Here is a 23,536-nt window from a genome sequence, read left to right as displayed (position 1 = left end):
AAGTCAGATTTTTAATGTTTGGCTGTTTTATCTAAACTTATTTGTTAAGAAGGACAATGGATCAGTGATAAGTATGACTGGTGCATTAATGCAGACAGACCCATGATGTCCAGTCACCCAGTTCCATCACGCCACTGAAACGCAGTCAGAGGGAGTTTAATTAATTACAGCGTAGAGCAAGTTAACATTTAGAGCACAGAACCTCAACGGTACAATGTACTGGATCTGTCTGTCGCCTCACGACTGCAGAGGTACTAGCAGAACAGAGATCAATCAAATGAAAAGCTTCAGTAAGCAGATGTCCTGCATTCAAGTTCTAAAGACTATAATTATCCTCATTACCACTTGTTTTAGCCTCGACATCCACATTAGCATCGGGCACGGCTTGAGAGTCATCAGCTCAGATAACAGCGAGTGAACTGCATGCGGCCGGATGCTCTCACTGTTCGACTGGACGGAAATGACCCTGATGAAAAAGAATTTCTTGGAAGTTTAGTTCGTGAAGCTTGTTTTTAAATTCCCATTGCTCTCACTTTCAAACTTCAGTTCTTCTACTTAACCAAAATCCTGCAGTAAAAATTAATACCTTTCATTATTATTTTATGTTATTGGATTCTAAGGTAACTCAATAGCAAGGAAGTGCATCTCTAAGTATTTAATCTCCTGCCCACTTTCCTGCTGGATTTTGTGTGTACATACAAATTACAGTTGACTTTATCTTTCGGCATCCAGTCAGGTAGATAACAGCTCAATCAGTAAACTGAGCAGAGACAAGCAAAATAAATAAATAACATTTTTCAGATTCGGGTGGGAATTACACAAGAATTTTACCAGCTGGAGGATAATAAAGACTAGCAGAAGTGAAGGGATGTGAGGAATTTGACTTCATCTATCCTATATGGACTGGTGCCAAGTTGCAGCCGTCATCCCATGCCGGGTGCAGATGTCGCCTCCACGCTCTCAAGCTCTCGTCACGTTCTGCGTGACTTTATCACTCTCGAATCTGACAGTCAGCGCACTGCGTTTCTCTGAAACCGGGTGATCTAAGATTTCTGGTGAATCAAATGTCAGGGCAGATTCTGACTACAGGGCCCCGGGGGCAGTTACTTCACCATCACCTCACTCTGTGTGCACTTTGGACGAATTCCAGTGCAAACGAATTCAGGTCAAGAATTTCTCCCTCACCAGGAATCTCGGTGATTCAGCGCCACAGCAGGTTGCAGGTTAGTTCATCAAGCAAAACCAGCTGCAGATGGTAGAGCAACCTATTTCATCCCTGTTGTTGTAGACACTGGGGTTTGCAGAATGCATGTTTATCCAATTAACAGTTTGGAGAAAAATCCACCTGATTTCCATGTTAAGACAGTTTGCCCTAACAATGGCCTTGGAAGGAGGGTGGGTCGCCAGAAAAGTGTCAATTTTTAGGAATATTGGAGAACAAAGTGCCTCCCAAGGGTTGAGATAAGCCTGAGCGATTACAGAAGTCATGCATTATTTATCCAGGTTATCCACGTGTGCCGTTTCTGGGCTGGTCTGACTTAAGCCCTGTGATTGGACACACCTCCTTCCCCCAGCAGCAGTCCCCATCCAGGCGGGGCGGGACCAGACCAGTCTTCGCACCCATGATTGGTCTATAAGAAGAAAATTTACATCTTTCTCTGACTGGATTCCAGAAGCACTTTGTGCATTATAAATACAGCCTGCAGCCGGGAAAACAAAATGAGCATCGACACCCAAGGGTTCCGCGAACAGACACCAGCGCTCCATGACCTTTGTGAGGAGGATGGTGCAGCAAGCGCTTCGAGTGTCCGTCCGCAACGCCTTCCCCCTAGTCAAGTGGATGGAGAGGTGGGCCGAGAGCGCAGCAGCGCCTCCGCTGGGGAGCGCCCGGCAGGCGGTGAGGACCCTGGACGACATGCCCGGACCGACGGCCGCCAGCTTCGCCTGGGACCTGTTTGCCAGGGGGGGTCTGTCCCGTCTGCATGAGTTACAGGTAAGGAGGTGAGGCTGGAAGGGTTGGGCGCTCCGAGGGGGGACCCATCTTCAGCTCACTGATTATCCCTGCAGGGTTTTTTGTTTGTTTGTTTTTGTTTTTTGTTTTTTTTTTTCTGGCAGCACATTTTAGTCAGTGGCGGTGCTTGCTTTAATGGTGCCCTGGGCGAGTCCCTCCTTCTGCACCCCCAATCCTTCCCAACAGACTCTGGGTTTATATTCTGCATTTTAATGATTGAAATATTAGTTAATTGTCTGGTAATTGTCATTTTATTCAGGCGTGAAGGTCAAAAACGGTGATGGAGACGAATCTCTATTGAATCAAAACGGCAAATTCTTTTTACATTCATTCTTAAATTAAACACAGTTAAATCCTGACATAAGACTATTAAAGACTCTGCAGCTTGGTCATCTGCTTGCAGTGTATGTATTTCTTGAATCTTAAAATGTGTTTTGAAGGATCTCTGTTCAGCATAGACCTGAGTGCTTCTCCAACAGCCTGAATCAGATTAATGGCTGCTGCTGAGGGAGTTCAGCCATTTGATGCAGGTGTGTTGGCACAGGGACGCATCTGGAAGCAGCTCTTTAAGGATCGGACCTTGCATCCTCTGATGTAGAATAACTTAAATAGGCACTGACCAGTTTCAGTATTTTGGAGTTTGAACTTGAAATAACAAAATGCAATAAACTTTTCTTTATAAAAGCAGCACAATTATCCTTTAATTTAACACCAAATTGGAAGTCGTGAAGCAGATTAGCCATCCTAGTGCTTTTTGTTGTCCTGGTGTTCCTGGTGCTACACTACAGGCTTCACCTGTGGACCTATAGATTTTCACATGAGGGTCAAAGAAGAGATAAAGCATGTAGCTTTGCTCACTAATATGTAAATGGAGCAAATAGAATATCCACAAAAATTCCTTCAAGTTTTTTTAATGTATCATTTTCCAATAAATCAAAGACATTTTAGGCACATGACAAATTTCAGCCCTGGCTTTCTTTCTGTTCAGCTAAACAGTTTCATCCCACAAATATTCATCCATTCCTGTTGCTTTGGCACGCTGCTTTGCTATGCTTACGTTGGCTAGAGCTTAAATGAAAGCAGGTGATTTTATTTTTTTAAAAGAAGATTTTCTTGGGGGGAAACTCCTCTCACAGTCCGTGGTACCCACAGGCAAAACAATAGTGATGTTGCACAAGAGAAATTGTGAAAAGAAAATCTTCCTAAACGGTTCCAGGAATGTCACAAACTCTGTCAGACTGGATGGGCACACTTTGTCATTTTCTCCGTTTCTTACCGGACGTTTTATTGCATAGTCCATCTCATTTTCCAAGTGCTGCAAACAACTGCACTGCAAACAAAACTTCATCCTTTAGGAAGTCATTGTTTGATGGGTTTAGTGCTTGTATCCCCCCCATGACCTTACAGTAGTTTGACAAGCCTCCATCTCAGCCATCAGTGAGGAAGGAATATAATGACTCTAAAGGCATCTTACAGGAAGTAAAGGCATTTTACAGCTCACATCTTTAAACTCAACTGGAAGTGAGCCAACAAATACAGGGATGAACTCAAACTACCATTTACTTCCTGCTGGTTAGACAGATGGTTCTTTCTTTCCACACAATATTTTTTCATAACCTTGTTTTTATCCACTGACCAAAACTTTGTCTTCATAATTTTGTCACGCTGCACGAGTTCTGATTTAGTTTGCAGTCAGTTTTCATGACAAAGTAAGAAATAAAAGGTTGTTGACCAACTCAGTCTCCCAGGAGAGTGTCCAGAAAATGCTGAAAAAGTGACCCGACTCGGCTGCTGAATTGATTATATTGTTTAGTCATAAAAACACCTTTGCATATTGGACTGTTTGTGCACGGGGGCTGAACAAATGTATAGAAGGTGCCACTGGCTCCTCTGATCCCCCTTTAGTCGCAACCCTGGATGCTTAAGAGCATTTTATTCAGAGCAGAGAAATTTGTTTTTTTCCTGTAATGTTATAATATATTCAGATTATGTTTCAGTATTTGTGTGTGCGAGCTCAATATTTCAACCCCCATCTGTTCATTCAGAATTATGCCTGAGACGCCATGCATTTTTAATGCAAACTATTTCGCTTTAGTCCAGTTTTTTTCCCCACCAAAGCCCTCCAGGCATCCCATTTTCTGCTCTGCTTTAATCTAACAGAGACTGCAAATCAAAAGAGAGCGGATGAAGAGATAAAGCCAGTTATTTCGTAGCCTGCAGGGTTTTTCTAAGCCTCTCTGTCTCTTTCCCAGCTGGAAGGAGTGCAGCGCTACGGGCCCGTGTGGAAGGCGAGCTTCGGCCCCATCCTGACGGTTCATGTAGCGGATCCGGCCCTCATAGAGCAGGTCCTGAGGCAGGAGGGCCAGCACCCGATGCGATCGAACCTTTCATCCTGGAAGGACTACAGGAAGCTGAGAGGACACAACTTTGGACTTTTGACGGCGTAAGTGTTGCTGCCTCCATAAACGCCAATGATTCCAGTTCAGTGACTAGCTACAAGAAAAGTGCAGCCAGATAGTGAAAAAATAAGCTGTTCAGACATAGGTGGCCAGTCTAAAAATGTCACATGGTTCAACAGTTAGTGATATTAAATCTCAGCAATCATTAAAATCGGCTGTATTTGGGTCAGAAATGTGAAAATGTTCCAAAGAGAAGATATTCAATGGATGGCACAATGGCTCCATGCTAATTGACCCACATGTTGACTTGGATTTAGTCCATTTGTCGTTACTAACATCACTGTTTATGTCCACAGTGAGGGGGAGGAGTGGCAGGAAGTGAGAAGTCTCTTGGGGAAGCACATGCTGCGACCGAAGGCTGTGGAAGTTTACGACGACACCCTGAATAGCGTTGTCAGCGACCTGATTTCCAAACTTCGCTTTCGCCGGTCCTCCCAAGGCCTCGTTACTGACATCACCAGCGAGTTCTACCGCTTCGGCCTCGAGGGTAAGGCCCCGCGTCGTCCGAGAAGCAAACCCACAAAAACCAACATAACCAAAACGGCCTTTCGCCTCCTCGCACGGCATTAAAATTTTAATATTTCCTACGAGACCTAGAAAAAGTTATGGAGTTAATTATTTTCTTCATCTCCTCTATCGTCTTCTCTTTTTTTTTTCCTCTCAGGTATCTCCTCTGTGCTGTTTGAGTCCAGAATCGGATGCCTGGACCCTGTCATTCCTGAGGAAACGGAGCGCTTCATCGAGTCCATCAACACCATGTTTGTGATGACTCTCCTCACCATGGCCATGCCCAGCTGGCTGCACCAGCTGTATCCCAAACCCTGGAAAACCTTCTGCGACTGCTGGGACTACATGTTTGAATTTGGTAGGCGAAGCAAACGGCGCCTCAAACATCAACAACGATCTTAAAATGATCGGCACGCTAAGAGGCTTGAGCTGATTCTTGAGGGTATTTTAAAGAAGGATCTAGAGAAGCTCCAGCTTGAAGGGCAACACGTAAACATAAGTGAATAAATACATACAGCGTGCTGTATGTGCTTTTCTCCCGAACTCTTATTGGTCGCTCAAGACTTGCAGAGGACTTATGAGAAGCTGAGGCATCAAACATGTGTACAATAATCAGCCTTGATCGAGAATCGACAGATTAAAGTCTTTAACCCTCACGCACTGCGAGCTCATCTGCCCTGAATGTCAAGCGTGTTCTCAGGATAACTTCATATGACTTACCATCAAGACTTGAGTAGATCTGCAACATCCTTACCTTATTGGCCTTTGATTCTTTTACAGCCAAAGGTCACATCGACCAGCGTTTGACGGCTGAAGCCAACAAGATCGCCAAGGGGGAGAAAATCGAGGGCCGTTATCTCACCTACTTCCTCTCACAGATGGGGCTGCCGATGAAGACCATCTACAGCAATGTCACAGAGCTGCTTCTGGCTGGAGTCGACACGGTAAGACAGGGTTTTTTTTTCTCCTGGCAGATTTTACTTGACTCAGAGTCCATAAGTAGGTTAAAGCAGTCCTGTTGGGTTTTCGCCTCAGATCTCCAGCACCATGTCCTGGACTCTGTACGAGCTCTCCCGTCACCCAGAGATCCAAGATGCACTCAGGGAGGAGGTGTTGACCGTACTGGAGGGTCGAAGAATACCGGACAACACAGACGTGGCCCGTATGCCCCTCATGAAGGCCACAGTCAAGGAAGCGCTTAGGTATAACTCGGTTATACTGATTTATCTGCAGTTTACATGTTTCACTCTGTCTGACGTTTTTGTTTGTTTGTTTGTTTTTCCAGGCTGTACCCAGTTATTCCTGCCAATGCGCGGGTCATTTCAGAGAAGGACATCGAGGTGGGAGGCTACCTCATTCCTAAAAATGTGAGTCAAAGCAACATGTGAAAATACTTCTAGTTGTCAAACAAACTGGATCGCCATCTAGATCAACTTTAGTTCACGAGGTCCAGAGTCCTGAAACTTTTTGACGCATTCCTGATCTAACACAACCTTTACAAAGTCTTGATAATGGACAGACTATTCAGCATGTTGAAGCAGACGCACATCTAAACCTCAAGGGTTGGGTTATGAGACCTCTAGTCGAGATCAAAGGTGGACAGTCTCACTCCTTATGGACTAATGACCTGCATGTCTTAGATGAAGCTTCGCCCCAAGTTTTTTGGGATCCATTCATTGAAATCAAGTGTGTTTATGCAGGGTTATAAGACATAAAACATGCAGCATAGGACTGGACTTGCTCATCCTGATGTAGCTTCAGGTTCTGTCCCCTAACACAAATATTTTGCAAAGCAGCAATTTTACAATCCATTTGGAAGTTGGTGGGGGGGTGGGGGGGGTTACAGGAAAAACTTGCTTTGAAAGTGTAGATTTTTCTTTAAATGTACAGCTTTCACTGGAAATCCAGGGATTTTTAAAAAGTAATAACTAACTCTTTGATTCCACTGTTGTAAAATTTTATGGTCAAGACAGTATTTCCACCACCAGTTGGACTCTCGCTGAGCAGACGGGGTTAAGCCCAAATGCCCAATATGATGTCATATTAGTCCAACAATAATCATAATGCATTATTATGCAGTGACTTTTTTCTGTCCTCCAATAAATGGATTGACGCCAGCAGCTCCACCCTACCCGTACAATTGTCTTATGGACCTGAAACTGAAGGAAGCCCAGAAATGGTGCATTACGGGTCGATTGTATGGGCCGTTTTTACAGTGGAAACAGACAAAATAATACAGTGGAACCGCACCGAGCCGGGCCGTTCCACTCAGTGGAAACCCACTTTTCATATTCCCAATTTGGGTTTCTGTTCTAAAAAAAACAATAACAGCATGAAAGCAGTTATTACGGGACTTTTCCCTCATCTGTTTTGCTGCTTCTGGACTCTGATTCTTTTGAACTTGTGAACCGAAGACGTTCATGTCGGGGATAAAAAGATTTACTTGTGCCAAACAAAAAACAGTGGCTACAGTTGCTTTGGGAGGTTATGTAGCCTAGCATTGCTTTAGTCATGCTCTGAATGATCTTCTTCTGAATCTTGATGTAATTTCTGTTAATAACGGTTCATATATCCACATGCTGGCAGATGAATGTCGGGAAAAATCAATTTGCAAAATCTATAATGGTCTCTCTATACATCTGACTAGAGCTTCTTCTCCTACAGACCTTGATCACTTTGTGCCAATTTGCCACATCCCGGGACCCGGCTGTGTTTCAGAATCCAGATGATTTCCATCCCTATCGCTGGTTTAACAAAGACGAGGCTCATCACCCCTACGCCTCAGTTCCCTTTGGTGTGGGAAAACGCAGCTGCATAGGTCGCCGGATTGCGGAGCTGGAGCTCTACCTCGCTCTATCTCGAGTAAGTTAGCCTAACTTAATCCTTTGTTTTTCATACCAAGGTGACTTGATATGACCCTTTGACCTGCTGAAAAGTCTTCACTTGCAAAGCATATCTTCACCAATCGGTTATTGCTCTGGTTCAAGAACTGAGTTCTGTACCTTATGAAGAATCTAAAGGGAAATGTGCATTATGGGGACTACAGCACAAGGCTGAAACTATGTGACATTAATAGATGAATTCCTACATAACGGCAGGTTTAACTGAATGTAACAACTGTATAATATGATGTAATGGTTTGGTTTCACCATTGACCTATTTTGTGGGAACAGATAAACTGTGCTGATATGCTGCATTGAAGTATATGAGCATCGTAACTCTGCTTTTAAAGCTGCTACCAGCTAACATATTAAATGTTACAATTTTGTTTTGATAGACTTGAACTAAAATCTTATCTACATTTATATCTGAGAAAAAATAAATGTCCATCTGTCTCTTTAGCTGCCTAATAATGACACAATTGCTGATTCTGCTAGGAAGCAGAATCATCAAGCTAGCCAATTCTGCTTGGTAGCAGAATCAGCAAGCTAGCTAATTCTGCTTGCTAGCAGAATTGGTTAAGAATTAGCTAGCTGGTGCCTTTCCCTTAAAGCCACCAGCTAAATGTTGGTGCCTCTAAGAAAAAGCTTTATCTGATTTTTTTATTTTTTCATGATAAAAACAGCTGTTCAGTCACTTAATCAGGAACTATTAAGGAATTTGGATGCCTTAAAGGTGTATTAAGACTTTAAAACCTATTTTGCACTTTCAGCTAAGCTTATTTCTTCTCCAGAGAAAAGATTTTCTCTTGAAACGCTGAACTAGGTCAACTCTTGCTTGAAAGACTTTGGGTCACTTGTATATCTAAGCAAACAAAAATGACATGTGGCGTACCTCAAGGCTCCATTCTTGGGCAACATTTAATTAGCGTCTTCACATTCTCTCTCGCTCACATAAATAACAATCTTTCTGACTATTTCCATGTGGGAACACAGGCATCTTTATTTCACCGTCGTCTCATAGCCATATAGTCCAGTACTGTCATCGAGTCAGGTTTTCTGTCGTATCAGTGAGTGAGAGGCAGACAAAACAGAAGTCAGGGATTTTGGTTCCAAAAGTACAACATTAAAGATCGGGAATCGAGAACCAAATCAGGAAAATGGTTCGTATTACCTCAGTCCTTTATTCAATGTCGTGGCTCCAGAAACAGCTGGTGTTGCAATATTATTTTAGAGTTTTATATTAGTACCTTGTCAGCTATTTTCTACCGAGTTCATTTCTGAGAGTTGTCTTTGACGATGTTAATATTTCTAATGACGTTCATCAGCTGTTAACTCAACGTTTAGGCAAAACGAATAAGAGCACAAATTACAATTAGAGGATTAAAGTAATTAAGCAAATCTCATTCCTTATAAATGGATTATGTGGCCGAGGGATTTCCCATAACGGCCCAGGACTTGCTTATATGCTTATTTGTGTATTAATTTCGAGTTGCTGTGTTGTGTCCCTGCTCTTGTCAGATCCTGATGGAGTTTGAGGTGAAGCCAGACCCTGAGGGTAATTCTGTGAAGCCGATGACTCGGACGCTCCTCGTTCCTGAAAATGCCATCAACCTGCAGTTTGTTGAACGATGAACTCCTCTTGTGATCCCGATGGGTGAACGTGAGCTGTCCCCGCTGCCGCCCAGGCTGCCCTTTACTCAGGCCGTGTGAGGTGGGGAGAACAGGCAGGGCAGCGTTATCGCATGCACCACGGGGCTGCTCAGGCGCAGCGGGTCATGTCAAAGCGAGTCTTCGACCTTTGACACAGTTGGGAGAAAAGCCCACCTAATCTGCAGCCCGGCGCGTGCTGGCCGGCGCATAACGAGGGAGAGGGCTTAACGGCACAATTAATGCTGAGAAAGATGTGACAGAGAAAACATGAGTTACCTGTCTGCACTGTTTCTAGAGAAAAACCTCTAGAACTTCATGTTGGACTCATTAGATCAGTTCAAGTTACGAATGGATGCGAGCTGTGCTCGAATTAAGTGGATTTGTTTTTTGTTCTTTCTTGAATCTTGTAAAACTTATGAATTAGAAATATTGCACTATTAAGCATGTTTACTGTGTCCTGAATATGTGAACATTTTTGTGTTGAAACGTTGGAGCTGATTGCTGTCCAGGTGTAATGATTAATATAGTGGGACCAGTACGTTTTGTCAGGGAAAATGTTTTAAAAGGCAGCTATTGAGAACATACCTGTGTGATGTCACTGAATTCACAGATGTAATGTCCTGAAACGGGAAGTGCAGTGCGTCAGGTCATCTAAATGTCCAAGTTACTGATGTGGCATTATTCTGCAAAATCTTATGAATTTCACCTTTGTATTTATTCCAGTGTGACACAATATGAAGCTGCTACTGTAAATGTCAATAAATGTGTATCGCTAATTGACGCTTTAGTCAATTAAAAATGTCCTGTCCATGATTTATTTATGTATCTTTACGTCCATTCGTTTATGTCTGCTAAAGGGGGGTAAAAGCTGCAGATTGACATGAAACGCTCCCAAAGCATCATAATCTCAATGGTGAAATGAATAACTTGCAGAAATATCCGTTTGAATCTCACACATTTCAATAGATTTTACATGGATCTTCTAGGAAGGTCAAGTTGGTGCTTATATGTGAAGTTGAAGTAAAAATATTGCATGGTTTTCGATATTTTTTTTTTGTGCAAATAAAAGTATGAGAAATGTGGAAAGCATCTTTATTGAGGCTGCCTGAGTTAAACCTCTGCAGATCCGTCCTGTGCTGCATTTCAGCTGGAAGTCTCTGGGTGTTTCTCTTTCAGCTTTCAACTTCTACAGAATCAGAAACTTTTAAGTCTTTCCACAGATTGTGGATCCTTAGATTTATATTTGTACTTTTGACTATGCCATTCTAATGGACACATTTGCTTTGACTGAAACCATTGTGTCTCTGGTTGTTTTGCAAGAAAGCCAGAAAGTTACATTTTGGTCTCATCTGACCAGATCACTTTCTCTCACATTTTTGCAGAGGACATTTAATGGAGGTCTTCAAGTCATTTTTCTCTATAAGTGCAACCCTTAGAGTGACTGTCATATTCTTCCAGCTGATCTGCAGATCTATGCAGCTCCTCCAGAGCTACCATGGGCTGCTTTTCGTTGGACGGTCATGTCCTGGTAGTTTGCAGTTTTATATTTGAAAAATGGTTTAAGTTGAGCTCTATGGGATGAAATCTTGTGGAGAACCTCAGCTTTCACTTTACTCATATGTACTTGCTGTGATTTTGTTCATTACATCTTGTTCAATGATGTTTTTGAACCAACCTGACAACAGCTGGATTTATACCAACATTAAATTACACGTAGAGGGAATGTGTTTACCAATCCGGTGACTTGTAAAAGCAATTTCTCACTCCGGATTTTAGTTTTGGGGACCAGTGAGCAGGGACTGAAAATGGATTCCTGCCACTTTCATATTTTACTTTTTAAAATGTCCTGAAGTTTAGTGGCGGCTCGAGGGGGATCAGTTGGGATGTTATAGCGCTCCCTGGATCAGACACCAAAAACACCCCACAAAAAAAAATCAAAATGATTTCAAAAACAGGAAATGATTGTTGATCTAGATCTAATTTCACATCCCATAAACCAGTGGATGTTAGTTATTAGTCAATTCTGCAATAAAATGTTTGAGGCTCCACTGAGAAGTTTCAGAAACAATTATCAAAAAACAGACTATGCTAATATTACATGACTATGTAGTCAGCAAGGAGAACTAGGAGGCAGAGCTTCACCAAGTTAAGGAGAGCTTATACATCATGCAGCATTACAGAGATGCATTTCTAGAGTTACATAAGTTGATGTCTGTGTTTTTGACATTTCCTGTTCACCAGTGCACTGTGAACACAGTTTATGTTGTTTGTTTGATTGGAAAAAAAATAATATGGTACCAGAGCCGCCTGTTCAACCGCTGACCAGGAAAAAATCTTGAGGATCTCGAGACAGGGACCTTCCCTTTCTGCTGCAACATGTTCCTGTGGTCATGACATCTGAGAGGAAAAAAATGCCCCATCTTCTGGCTGTCACTGAGTTTTGGTGCTGAAGATCAAGTTTGTTTCTAAATTAACACTTTTGTGTGTTTGATGGTCTTCTGAACTTGCAACAAATACATGAATAGGATGCCACAGACATCAACACAAAATATTTATTTCAATCTTCTTTCAAACAGCTTATGGTCCTATTTCGAAATGAAAAACTTGGGATTTTGTGTTTGAATCTTAAAACGTGTTTGAGCCAAGTCTAGACAAAACATTTGACATGTTTTATTTGAATCTGAAGGTGTCATGGAAAAACCAAGAGACATATGCATACTTTAATAATACAAGCCAATAAAATGTACTTCCTTCCATTGCTGCAGTAAAACAGTACAAAAATGGCTATGACAATATCTTTCTCAGACTTGAAAATCCTCTGTTTTTCTTTCTTTTATTCTTTAATTCCTTTAAGTTCTAATTATTAAAATTTCCATGTATGCTTTTCAAAGAGAATATATATTTGTGTACTTTAATTCTACTACTACTTTAATTTGTTTTTTGAGATGGAGAAGTACAAAAATTTTATTCTTTACTTAAAAATAAAAATGATGTAAAAGAGTAAAAACACTGGAAAATATCTTGGAGAATAAAATAAAGAGGATTACGAACCATTTGGAAACAACATTTTGCCAACTTGCAACAAATATAACTTATAAATACATATATTTTTTATTATTTTACAACGAATTACACAAACCTTTATTGTGTGCATTGCGTGAACAGAAAGTGCGTTTTAAGGCAGCCCGGGTCTGTTTCGGTCCGGTCCGCAAGGTGGCGGTAGTGCATCTTAAGGCTGTTTGCCAAACCGTTTCCCCAAATAGAAAACCAGGAAGAAAACATGAATGTAGCCGAGCGGCTAATGCTAACTAGTTGGACGTTAAATGTTTCAAGGTAGTTTTGTAAAAGAGGATTAATTAAGAATAAATTGAACGTGGGATTTGTAAGGGACTGACACCGAGCTACATATAAAAGGTGAGTGATAAGATAGCAGAGCTAGCCTTCCTAGCTTGGAAAGAAGCGCTCGTTACCGCAGGATGACTGTGTTAGCTTAGCTAACATGATCCGTTAAAAAGAACCACTCTGGTGTTTTTGTTATGCAGCCAATCAGACTGTTGTTAAATGTTGTCCTCGGTTAACATTTTGCTTTTTTATGTTATTGTGTAACTTTATGCCACCTTTTAAAAAAACAGAAAAAGGCCTCAAACTAGCATCGCATGTAAACAAAGGAAGTACAAAGCTACAAACATCTCATCAATTAATTATTGTGAATGAAAAATTATTAACTGTAAGTCCACATAAGACACCTTCAACTAATTTCTACTCTTGTACTTTCGCTAGTTTTCAGTACTTAGTTTGTCCAAAAATGAACATTTATCTGCAAAATATGAATTTGCAGTGTAAAAAGGTGTAAACAGTGGTACTGCTTTATAGAATTTCAAGTTATATAACATATATTCTTATCCTACCTGTATTTGTAATATTACTTCACCTTGTAGTATAAGTTGAAAGTCGGGGCTTTAGAGCGAGAAGGGAATCTTTATCCTTTTTACACTGGTAAATAATCACTTTGACCAAAAATGAACCAGAATCGAGTAATGATTTTACATCGAAAGACTATTGGACTGAGAACATCAGCATAGGAATTACCCCGTAATAAAACGACAGTACAGTGGATGTTTTTTTGTTGTTTTCTTGTTTGTTTGGCCCCTTTTCGGTCATTAAGCTACAAATGTGTGCTAAATATAGAAATTACTCAACTTGCCTTGATATGATGAATAAAGTATCTTATTCTCTTGTTACAAAAGTTGATGAAAATCAATATAAAATCAACATTGTGATTCTTTCTTTTCATAAAACAGCAGTACCAAAAAAACAAAATGAATAAATCAACCAAACAGGTTCAACTGGTTTTGCAGCTGTAGATTAATTTTATTTAATAGGAGCCAGGGCAAAAATGTCCTTCTGATAAAATAACCATAAATGGTTTATTTTACATTTAAAAAGGAAATAAAAAAAATCTGTCTATAAGTCTAAAAAAAATCACATTATTAAAAATGTATCTAAAAATTAAAAATTAAACAAAAAATCTTTGTTTTTAAATCCACAATCCCGATTCAGAAGAAGTTTGGGCATTGTGGAAAATGTCAATTAAAAAAGAATGTTGTGGTATTTAAATATTATAAACCCATATTTTATTCACAATGAGACATTGTGAATGAAAGCTAGAAAATTGTACTACCGTAGCAAAAAAATAATATAATTTTCTATTTGATGACAGCAAAATGTGGAGACGGGGACAACAAAAGACTGCAAAATCAAGGGTTATGAATAAGAATGAAATGCAGAGCAGAAAAATAACATCTTTAAGAGGATAATTCACCAAGATGTAAAAATGAGCAAAGATTTCATTCTGAAAACAGTAAAAAGTATAAAAAATGCTCAGCAAAAAATTGGGGAAACTCTGAATATCCCCTCATCCACAGTACAATGTATTTAGCGAAATGCTGCAGCAGATTTCCAATATGCTTCCTTCAGTGAATGAAGAGATGCAGGCCGGTGACCCAGGGGTCGGCGCATCAGTGGGGGTGTCTGGTGTTCAGAGCCGGTCAGAGGATGAAGAGTCGCTTGGAGTGAAAGATGTGAAAAGGACGGCAACACAAGCATTTGGAGTCGGCGTTCCCAAGAGGAGAAGTTCATCCAGGTACTGTTAGGTTACACAGAAATGATGCCATCATGCTGCATTTAAGAATGTCTCCATTTCTCATTAATGTTTCTGCAACCAAAGGTCAATAAAAAGAAAGAAGTTTGACGATGAGCTGGTGGAGAGCAGCCTGGTGAAGTCGTCCAGTCGAGTCAAAGGGCCTCCTGTCATGGAGCCTATTCGCTGTTTGGGCAGTGAACCTTCGCCTATAGAAAAGAAAAAGGTACAACATTTTAGATTGTCAAGAAATGGAAAAATATGAAATAGTTATACTGATGTATTTTTCTTTTTTTTTTTTTTGTTGTTGTTGTTGTTGTAAGGTGACAAAATCAGGAACTGCGCTCACACCGCCTCTCGCCATGATGCTAAACCCTTCACCTCTGCCCAAAAGAGTGAAGAAAACCAAGCAGCCTTTACATATGACTAAAGATCTGGGTCGCTGGAAACCCACAGACGACCTTCTGCTAATAAATGCTGTGCTACAGGTGAGCACAAAAAACTCTGTTCAGAACCAATAATCTCTCCTGTATGATCGATTTTTTTTTTAGTTATTTTCTGTTATGATGCGACACTGGTGAGTGAAACTCTTCATCGTTATGTCTGTGTGTCGTCCCTTGTGTCCAGACTAGTGACCTAACTTCAGTTCATCTGGGGGTGAAGTTCAGCTGCCGCTTCACCTTGAGGGAAATTAAAGAGAGGTGGTACGCTTTGCTGTACGACCCCGTCATCTCCAAGTAGGAGCTTCGTCTGGTTCTGTGGTTTTATCCTTTCTCCCTCATGGATTTTTCTAAGCACGTTGCCGTTTTTGCGTCTCTCCATCAGGTTGGCATGGCAGGCCATGCGGCAGCTTCACCCAGAGGCAATCGCAGCAATCCAAAGCAAAGCTCTGTTCAGTCAGGGGGAGCAGGCGCTGCTGGCCAAGATTGGTTCAGTAAGTAACAAATTACTTGTTTTGTGACCGCTCAGTTTTTATTTTTCTGTTGTCTGAAACTTCAGGAATATGAAATATATTTGAAGATTCATGGTAGATTTCTGATTACTGATTTTGCGAAGCTTTGACCTGCTGAGCCGGATTATAGTCGATTCTTATTTCTCTGTAAAAGCTATTAATAACTAAAGATTTGTTTTTTCGACTTTCAGGATGAGTTCAAAATGTGACGGCTTTAATAAAACGTTTAGTAAAAGTGAAACAATTTCTGTCTCTGCATCAGTGAAAACCAAATTAGCAGTTAGATCCATTAGGATCATGGGACGGATGGATCTATAAATAAAACTAAAACCATTATCTACTCTATGTCAAATTTACTGCTTTAAAAGACAGGTTTGTTTTATAAACCTCAAAATGTAAAAGTCACAAGATATTCTATTGTCCTCTATAAGTTGACCTCAGATTAAACAGCAGTGTCCAGTTTTATGTATATAAGTAAAGAAAACTCTGTTTCACAGTTTGAATCATTTAATTCACTGCAGCTACAAACACTAACAGCTGTGTGTATTTTCTACAGAACATGGAGCCTTTACCTCTTTAAAAGGCTGCCAACATTTCCTAATCCTTTGGCAGGATCCCTTGTTAATTTAGTGAATTTCTTGCTAATTAAACACGAACATTTTTCAGTAGAAATGTTCTCGTATGTTGGAAGTTTCAAGGTAACATCTGTATGATTGTTCAGCTTGCAAAAATCGTACCGTATTCGTCAGATTACGGATCCTGCAGGCTGCAACCAATCAATCTTTCACAGATTAGACCCGCTGATCATTTGTTTACCTGCAGAAACAAAGACTTCTGATTTTAGATTTATGTTTCATTCACATGCCGCTTCTTTCTAAACAGACCAGTCAGCCTAAAATGGACGTTTTCCAGGAGCTTCTGAGCAAACACCCAGGCATCTTTCACCCGTCTCGCACCCCCAAGAGCCTGATGGTTCACTGGCAGCTGCTGAAGCAGTACTACCTGCTAGACGACCAGAGCGGTGAGTTCGGTCGGCCGATCATTTCAGTCTAAAACGTTCAAATTCTGGTGCAGTTTTAGTTGATTCAGCTCGACTCATGCAGCGACAATCAAATAAGGAAAAATGCAAACTGTTGTCTTCGCTGATATTATTTTAATGGACAGCCTGATGTCTTAAAACATAATAAATATAAGATAATTATTATCAGAACCTGTTGATTTCAGTGAAACACTTGAGCTAAGTCGTCTGATTTTTGTCCTGCAGTTCAGCCCCTTCCTAAAGGTGACCAAGTCCTCAACTTCTCTGATGCAGAGCAGATGGTTGATGATGTGAAATTAAAGTGAGTGTGTTTTTAAATGCAGAAATTAAAATGACTTTTTCATATGTAATATGCTTCCTCGGGCGCTGCTTTACTTCTGCTACTAAAAGCTGCTGCTGTTTTTCTTCCATGCAGGGACAGCAGAGACGAGGTGCTGGAACACGGTAAGACATCAAGTTGCTCAGTTCATTGTAGCTGGAGAGATAAAATATTGGTTTTTGTCAGAGGCTCTCTTGTCTAACGTTACATCAGTCCAAGCTATTTCTTCACCTTTTGATAAGGAAGTAAATATTTGCGCCTCTCTGCTGACAGCAGCTATTGACGGATACTTTGTGTCTTTGGTACATTTCTTCTCTTATAATTATTTCTAGAGAATACCCTTGATCCCAGTGTTGTCTGTCCTTCATTCCAGTTTGTTTTTGCACATCACATATTTAAAGCACCACCTTCTGTCAAAATGGTTGTTATAAGTTGAAAGTGAACTCTAGTATTTTATATATCAAACAGAAAGCAAATGACTGAGATGTTTGGAAAGCTGCATATAGTTAAGCTGTTTCTCCTTTGTGAAATTGTTTCTGTTGTCGTTTCCCTTCAGAGCTGATGATTTCAGACCGTCACCAGAAACGGGAGATCAGACAGCTGGAGCAGGAGTTGCCTCGGTGGCAGGTCCTGGTGGACAGCATCACAGGTAGGTGGCTTTTGGTGAGATTTTCTATTTAAAACCAAGCAAAAATAAAACATAGTGATGGAGTGAAAGGAAGATGATGCTCCAAGTGAGGCCAGCATCAGCTAAAGTTTTGGTTACGTATCATTTGAGCTACCAGCCAGAAACAAGACTCAGAAATAAATAGAAATAAAATAAAATATAGTTTTGAATTTGATTAAAAATGCTCATCCATCTTTTTAGACTTTTGTTTGTTAAAGTTTCAAAAGCTATGTATCATGTTTCTTCCTCTTAACTATTATACTTTATGTTGGTCTATCGCATAAAATCCCAATAAAATACGTTGAACTTTTTGATCGTAAAGTTGCAGAATTACACGTTAAATGTTTTGGTTGCCTTTACAAAGAAGAAGAAAGATGTAAATGCTAAATTGCTTTGATTAATTTAAACACGCAGAACTCGTTTTTGTCCTTCACCTCCAGGGATGAGCATGCCCGACTTCGACAATCAGACACTGGCAGCGTTACGAGGACGAATGGTGCGATACCTCATGAGGTCAAGAGAGGTGGGAAGACGCTTCTGAAAGCTCTTGTTGTTATAAGTTCTTATGCTGTGAGACTTAAGAACTGTGTTCGTTCAGATTACACTGGGCAGAGCGACGAAGGACAAGCAGATAGACGTCGATCTGTCACTAGAGGGACCCGCTTGGAAAATATCCAGAAAGCAAGGTGAGCTATTTCTACTTGTTATGCCAGAAACAATTAAAATGTCATGATGGTTGCTAGAAACGACAGACAGAATGGAAAAACGTTGAAAGATGAGTCATTTGTGCTTCTAAATATGAAGCACAAATGACTTCATTTGTGCTTCAAATGAAGTCATTTCATTTCATCAATTAAACAAATGAGCATCATTTGTTTAATTGATTGTAAGTGATGTGAAAATACCATTTTTTCTCTTAAAGGTCGTGGTGACAGAGCTAACAGCGACTTGTTTGTCTTGGCAGGAATAATTAAACTGAAGAATAATGGAGACTTCTTCATAGCTAACGAGGGCAGGAGACCCATCTACATCGACGGCAGACCGGTGCTGTCGGGCAACAAGTGGAAGCTAAACAACAACTCGGTGGTGGAGGTGAGGAGAGAGCCGTAACCCGCGCCCTGCAGGTTTAATGCTGCTAGATGAGTATAAAGTCTTCCACAATTATGGAGATTCACGGAAAATCAACAGAGCCCTGTATGTTTTTTCATGCTAATGCATAACTGTGAGTTTTCTGTCAGATTTTCCTCAAAAACATTGAGTTTAAATGATTTCTCACTCCCACCAGCAGGTGGCAGTATTTCATATTTCTTCTACACTTCTGCCTCAGCCTTACTTGATGTGAGGTGATAGTCTGTGATCAATATGGCAAATAACAAAAATTTGCATTTTCCATTATTTATAAGTGCAAATTTCACAAAATTCCTTGCAAATATTTAAAAATAAAATTCAATTCACATTGCAAAAAAAATCACAAAAACAATCGCAAAATCCTGGATGGACTGATAAATCCTTCAGTTACATAATATACACCATATTTTACACCATGGATTAATTATATACATATGTATATATTTAATTAATCCATGTTGTCCTTTTTCCATGGGACAACTTAAAACAGAGGTCCAGTTTGTTTTAGCCACTCTTCAAAATGAAAAAGACAAGAGAACATGTCATTCAAGTCAGACTGTTGACATTTTAAAGTAGAGAACCTGATACTTAGATGGTGTGTAGATATACAGAGTAGAGAAATAATCTATTTAAAACAATTAATTGTCATAAACAAGGCTAAATAAACACCCAGGTTTATTTTGCTACCACAGGCAGTGAAAATATTCACTGAAGAAGTTGATCTCCAAACCTCACATTCAGATTTATGAATATGAAGTGCTACTGTAGTAAAATGTGACTTTATTTTACGGTTGTTGTTTTTTTTTTAAAGGTGAGTAATAAACATGAAGGGAACTGAACTGCCAGGTCATGTTTAATTAAAGCTGAATGAGAAACATCTCTACTGATTTTGTTTCTTCAGATCGCAGGCCTTCGCTTCGTCTTCCTAATAAACCTGGAGCTCATCTCGCTGATAAAAGCTGAAGCTGCTAAGATGACACAGCAGTGAAAGGCCAAGAAGAAAAGGACTCGCAGTAACCGTGACCCTCAGTGTGCGACTCTTTAACAGACTAAATCCTGGAGCAACATGTTTAATGTGCTGTGTGGATGTTTTATTTTCTAATGCTGACACTCACGGTTCAGTCCCGCTGTGTCCAGTTTTTCAGAACGTTGTATTTAAATTCTCACACCAAGCTTTTTTTAAAAATAATAAACTTGTTTACCTTATGCCCTATTTTGTGTTTTTAGTGCTTTCAAGAGTCAAATCTGCATCTGAAAGAATAATTTCTTCTTCGTGTTTGCTCAGTTTACCTCCTATCACAGTTTAGTGGTAAGAATTTCATCGTCTAAACTGTTGACTGCTCTTTAAGTTGTTCTTACAATATAAAAAGAAAATAGAAATAATCAGCACTCCAAAATTATCCAAAGGCCTTAATAAGACCAAAAATAAAACCTGTTCCAGCTGCAAGCCGTTGTTAGTTGAAAAGAACAAGAATAGGTACATTTTTTCCTCAAATAAAACTTCAGGTATACATGATAGTGGACTGAACATGATTGTGAGTTTTCTACAACCAGAGGGTCAGTTTTCTCCATAGACTAGATAAATATATGTATGTAAACAAACAAAAAAATGAAAATAAGGAGGCATATTGTTTTTAAGAATATAAGTCACCTGGTGAGCAGGCTTCTTTTTATTATGTCCATATCAGACTTCTTCTGTAAAGCAATAAATACAGGACAGTCCATAAATCTGATCATCTTTAGCATATACAATATAAACGTGCTGGAATAATTCTGCACAAGTCCAGAAAGTTTCAAATAATTCCTTTTTTTAAATGTTTTTTTTTTTTTTAGTTTATTCTGGAAAATCCGGTCATATTTAATAAGTTGGAAAATGTGTTCGAAAGAGGCTAATTCTACCTTCTAAAATAGCAATATATAAGTAGTAGCTAAACATAACTTTTCATTAAGTCTGTCTTCTTTTTATTTATTGGTTTGATATAATATTTTAATCTTAAATATGTTTTCATAATGTGGCCATAAATGTTATGTAATTATTTAGTTAAATAATTTTCTGCTTCTGTGCTTGTAAAGAGATGCATAATTTTCTACAATATATTTAATATCTAAACGTTACAACTAAAAGTTGCAGTTATAAGCTCATAGAGGCTTTTCATCTAATTTGCATGAGCTTCTGGTATTTTGCAGGGAAAGAAATGTCCCTCATTGGCAGAAACACAAACCAAAAGACTTAAAGCTGTAACTGTGTGAAAGACAAACCTACAGAGTATTGACTGAAGCGAAATGTTTGCTGCTCTTTGGGTTTGTGTTACATTTTACTTCCACTTTACAGTTAAGAACTATTGTGATTTTAAAACAGACAAATGTGAAACACTTGAAGGGTTATGAATATTCCTTCCCGGTATTGTCGAGAAAAACACAAACACAAATAATCCAATTTGCTGTAAAATCCCAGAGGAATAATTTGGGTTAAGACCTAAGAAACAAAGTCCTGATGTTTTCTCCCATGTGTCTGTCAGCTGAGAGACAGCAGACCTCCGCCACCTGAGGGGAAACTGAAGCTTTTATCGTCCAGACTGCAAACAGACCAACATTTCAGGCTTTTAAAATCAATCAGTGAGCTCGCTGCCACCTTTGTTCGTGAAGAACAATAAATCAGAGCACCGTCTGGTGAATCCCCTGTTGCCATGTCAACAGTCTTCAGACCTGTTTTGACTGGGTTCATCAAACGTGGCGCAGCTTAGCCCGGCTAAGTCAAACAATGGAAACAGGCAACCCTGAGCCACAGTTTACGCAACAGCGCGGTCCGATCTGGACACACATAGTTGTCATTTTTTTCTTCTCAGATGTGTGTCATTCCAAATCACTAAACCTTCAGACTGAGCCCCTCACAGGGCCCTGAGACAGAGGACACAGAGACAGCAGGATAGGTTGGTTTAGTGGCAATAAAACAAATGTATTACCTCCTTTAACAGTATGTATATTTATCTGAGGTAAATTTTTTATTTTATATATACTGCAATAGTAAATAATTGTGTTTCAAACTGATTTTGACTGCTACTCTTTTCTGTCTTGGTGTTGTCTGTAAGTTGAGATTAATGTAATAAATCCATTAATCTCATGTGGAGCTTGTTCCATGTGGTTAGGTTAAAGTTTTTTTACCCCAGCTTTCTCTGTGAATAAAAACTTTTACACATTTAGTCACAGTACATCTCCAAACCTAAATATATTTTACTGTGATTTTATGTGACAAAAGGAAAATAATATGTGGTTTTCACATTTTTAATTTACAAATCTGAAGAATATGACCTGCGGTTGTTTGAAGCAACTTCTTTGTTGCTATAGCAACAAAAAAAGTTCTCATTTAGTTTCTACAAGCTTTGACTGAAATGTTGCCAGTTTTGTTTGTTTGTTTGTTTGTTTGTTTGTCTGTTTTTTTGCAAAGTAGCTGAAGCTCAGTCAGACAGCAAATAGAGTGTCTGTGAACAAAAGTGTTCAAGTTTTGCCATAGATTCTCAACTGGATGTAGGTCTGTGCTTTGACTGGGCCATTCTGGCATTCTAATATGCTCAGATTATTATCAGTCAGAGAATGAAGGCTGCAGTTAAGTTGCTGCCTCCGTATGAACCTTCACAGAGCTCTAACTTTATGCTTAAGGTTGTTTTCCTGCTTCAGGACTGACAAACTCCAATCCCTGGCGATGATGTCCTGCAGCTTGTTCCTGGAGTTACCTAGAAGGTGAACTTCCACCACAGTCTCAAGTCTTTTGCAACCTCTGACAGGTTTTCTAACTCTGAATTTATCTCCATGAATCTTCCCGTCAATCCTGACCAGGTTTCTTGCCCTTGTTAAAGAAAAAAAATAAAAAATAAAAAATAATAATAATAATAATAATAATAATCCTTCTCCCAGCATGCCGTTTCCACAATTCACTCTGTGGATGGTGTGTTCATTGTAGGTTTTACTCCACACATAAGTTGTATGATTGTAAACAAAAAGGTTACATTTTGGATGCACCTTTTCTCACTCAGTTTTTCTGTGTCTGGAAAATTGCAGACACAACTTGGATTTCTGTCAGGTATGGTTTCTTTCCTGCCAATTTGCATAAAGACCAAATTTGTGGCTTGCAAGCCCAATTAAATGCATAGTTTTTCACCTGGGATTGCTGGTTGCAGTTAAAAGTTCATAGAGGTTTTTCATCTACTTTTTCTTAGAAAAATGTGCTTACTTTGTAACGATATTTACATTTGTGAGTTGAACAGCAGAATAATGTCTGAGATCCTAGATGTTTAGGTTTTACCTAGGAAACCTCTTTTCTAGGTAAAGAGGTTAAATAAGTTGTGGTACATGTTTAACCTGTGTCTCAGGTCCTTCAGGACGGAAGGATTCCTTTCCTTTCCAGGGATCTACTCATCTGAGTCGGTCCATGGCTGCATATAGGATAAACAAATATGTATTTTATGATCTATTCTAATCTTTTATGTTAATGTCACTTTATTTAAATATAGCCAGAATAAGTTCGCTCCACACAAATAATAAGCGCTAAATAAGTGCCCTACTTTCTCAGCCTTGTGTCATCACAAAGTCAGACATACTTGTTCTGGGGAATAAAACTGAATTAAAATGTTTTGTTTTATGTAAAGCATAAGAGTCTGCTTAAGGAGAACCGTTCTGAGATCAGCTGTGCCAAAAACGCACCACCTCATTCATGCTACTTGTATTTTTATAAAGCACCGCGTTACAGCTGATCTGGGTTCAGTTGTACCGGTGATCTGACGTTGC

At 39.7% G+C, this 23,536-nt stretch overlaps 2 protein-coding genes across 2 annotated transcripts; both read left to right on the top strand.

Annotated features, from left to right (window-relative positions):
- The first annotated feature begins 868 nt into the window (after positions 1 to 868).
- On the top strand, positions 869 to 10,308 carry cyp27b1 (cytochrome P450, family 27, subfamily B, polypeptide 1). Its single transcript, XM_007540740.2, has 9 exons — positions 869 to 1,993; positions 4,264 to 4,454; positions 4,767 to 4,957; positions 5,135 to 5,335; positions 5,758 to 5,921; positions 6,013 to 6,179; positions 6,263 to 6,344; positions 7,642 to 7,839; positions 9,378 to 10,308. The coding sequence occupies exons 1-9, from the start codon at positions 1,766 to 1,768 to the stop codon at positions 9,489 to 9,491; spliced, it is 1,536 nt and encodes a 511-aa protein (XP_007540802.1). The 5' UTR covers positions 869 to 1,765; the 3' UTR covers positions 9,492 to 10,308.
- A 2,439-nt stretch (positions 10,309 to 12,747) lies between these two features.
- mcrs1 (microspherule protein 1) lies at positions 12,748 to 19,965 on the top strand. Its single transcript, XM_007540739.2, has 14 exons — positions 12,748 to 12,923; positions 14,487 to 14,652; positions 14,737 to 14,875; positions 14,973 to 15,137; positions 15,277 to 15,386; positions 15,475 to 15,583; positions 16,484 to 16,622; positions 16,866 to 16,941; positions 17,056 to 17,084; positions 17,516 to 17,608; positions 18,067 to 18,149; positions 18,225 to 18,312; positions 18,591 to 18,718; positions 19,656 to 19,965. Exons 2-14 carry the CDS (start codon positions 14,498 to 14,500, stop codon positions 19,740 to 19,742), a joined length of 1,401 nt encoding a protein of 466 aa, XP_007540801.1. The 5' UTR covers positions 12,748 to 12,923; positions 14,487 to 14,497; the 3' UTR covers positions 19,743 to 19,965.
- Positions 19,966 to 23,536: the final 3,571 nt, after the last annotated feature.

The sequence above is a fragment of the Poecilia formosa genome, unplaced genomic scaffold, assembly GCF_000485575.1.
Source record: "Poecilia formosa unplaced genomic scaffold, Poecilia_formosa-5.1.2 Scaffold557, whole genome shotgun sequence".
In the NCBI taxonomy this organism is placed as follows: Eukaryota; Metazoa; Chordata; class Actinopteri; order Cyprinodontiformes; family Poeciliidae; genus Poecilia; species Poecilia formosa.
This window is presented reverse-complemented; position numbering and strand designations above follow the sequence as displayed.

Coding starts and splice junctions, on each gene's coding strand:
- mcrs1 (XM_007540739.2), top strand. CDS start 14,498: ATGCAGGCCGGTGACCCAGGGGTCGGCGCATCAGTGGGGGTGTCTGGT. Junction 15,387..15,474: donor TACGACCCCGTCATCTCCAA/GTAGGAGCTTCG, acceptor TCTCTCCATCAG/GTTGGCATGGCAGGCCATGC. Junction 15,584..16,483: donor TGCTGGCCAAGATTGGTTCA/GTAAGTAACAAA, acceptor CTTTCTAAACAG/ACCAGTCAGCCTAAAATGGA.
- cyp27b1 (XM_007540740.2), top strand. CDS start 1,766: ATGACCTTTGTGAGGAGGATGGTGCAGCAAGCGCTTCGAGTGTCCGTC. Junction 6,180..6,262: donor ACAGTCAAGGAAGCGCTTAG/GTATAACTCGGT, acceptor TTGTTTTTCCAG/GCTGTACCCAGTTATTCCTG. Junction 7,840..9,377: donor TCTACCTCGCTCTATCTCGA/GTAAGTTAGCCT, acceptor TGCTCTTGTCAG/ATCCTGATGGAGTTTGAGGT.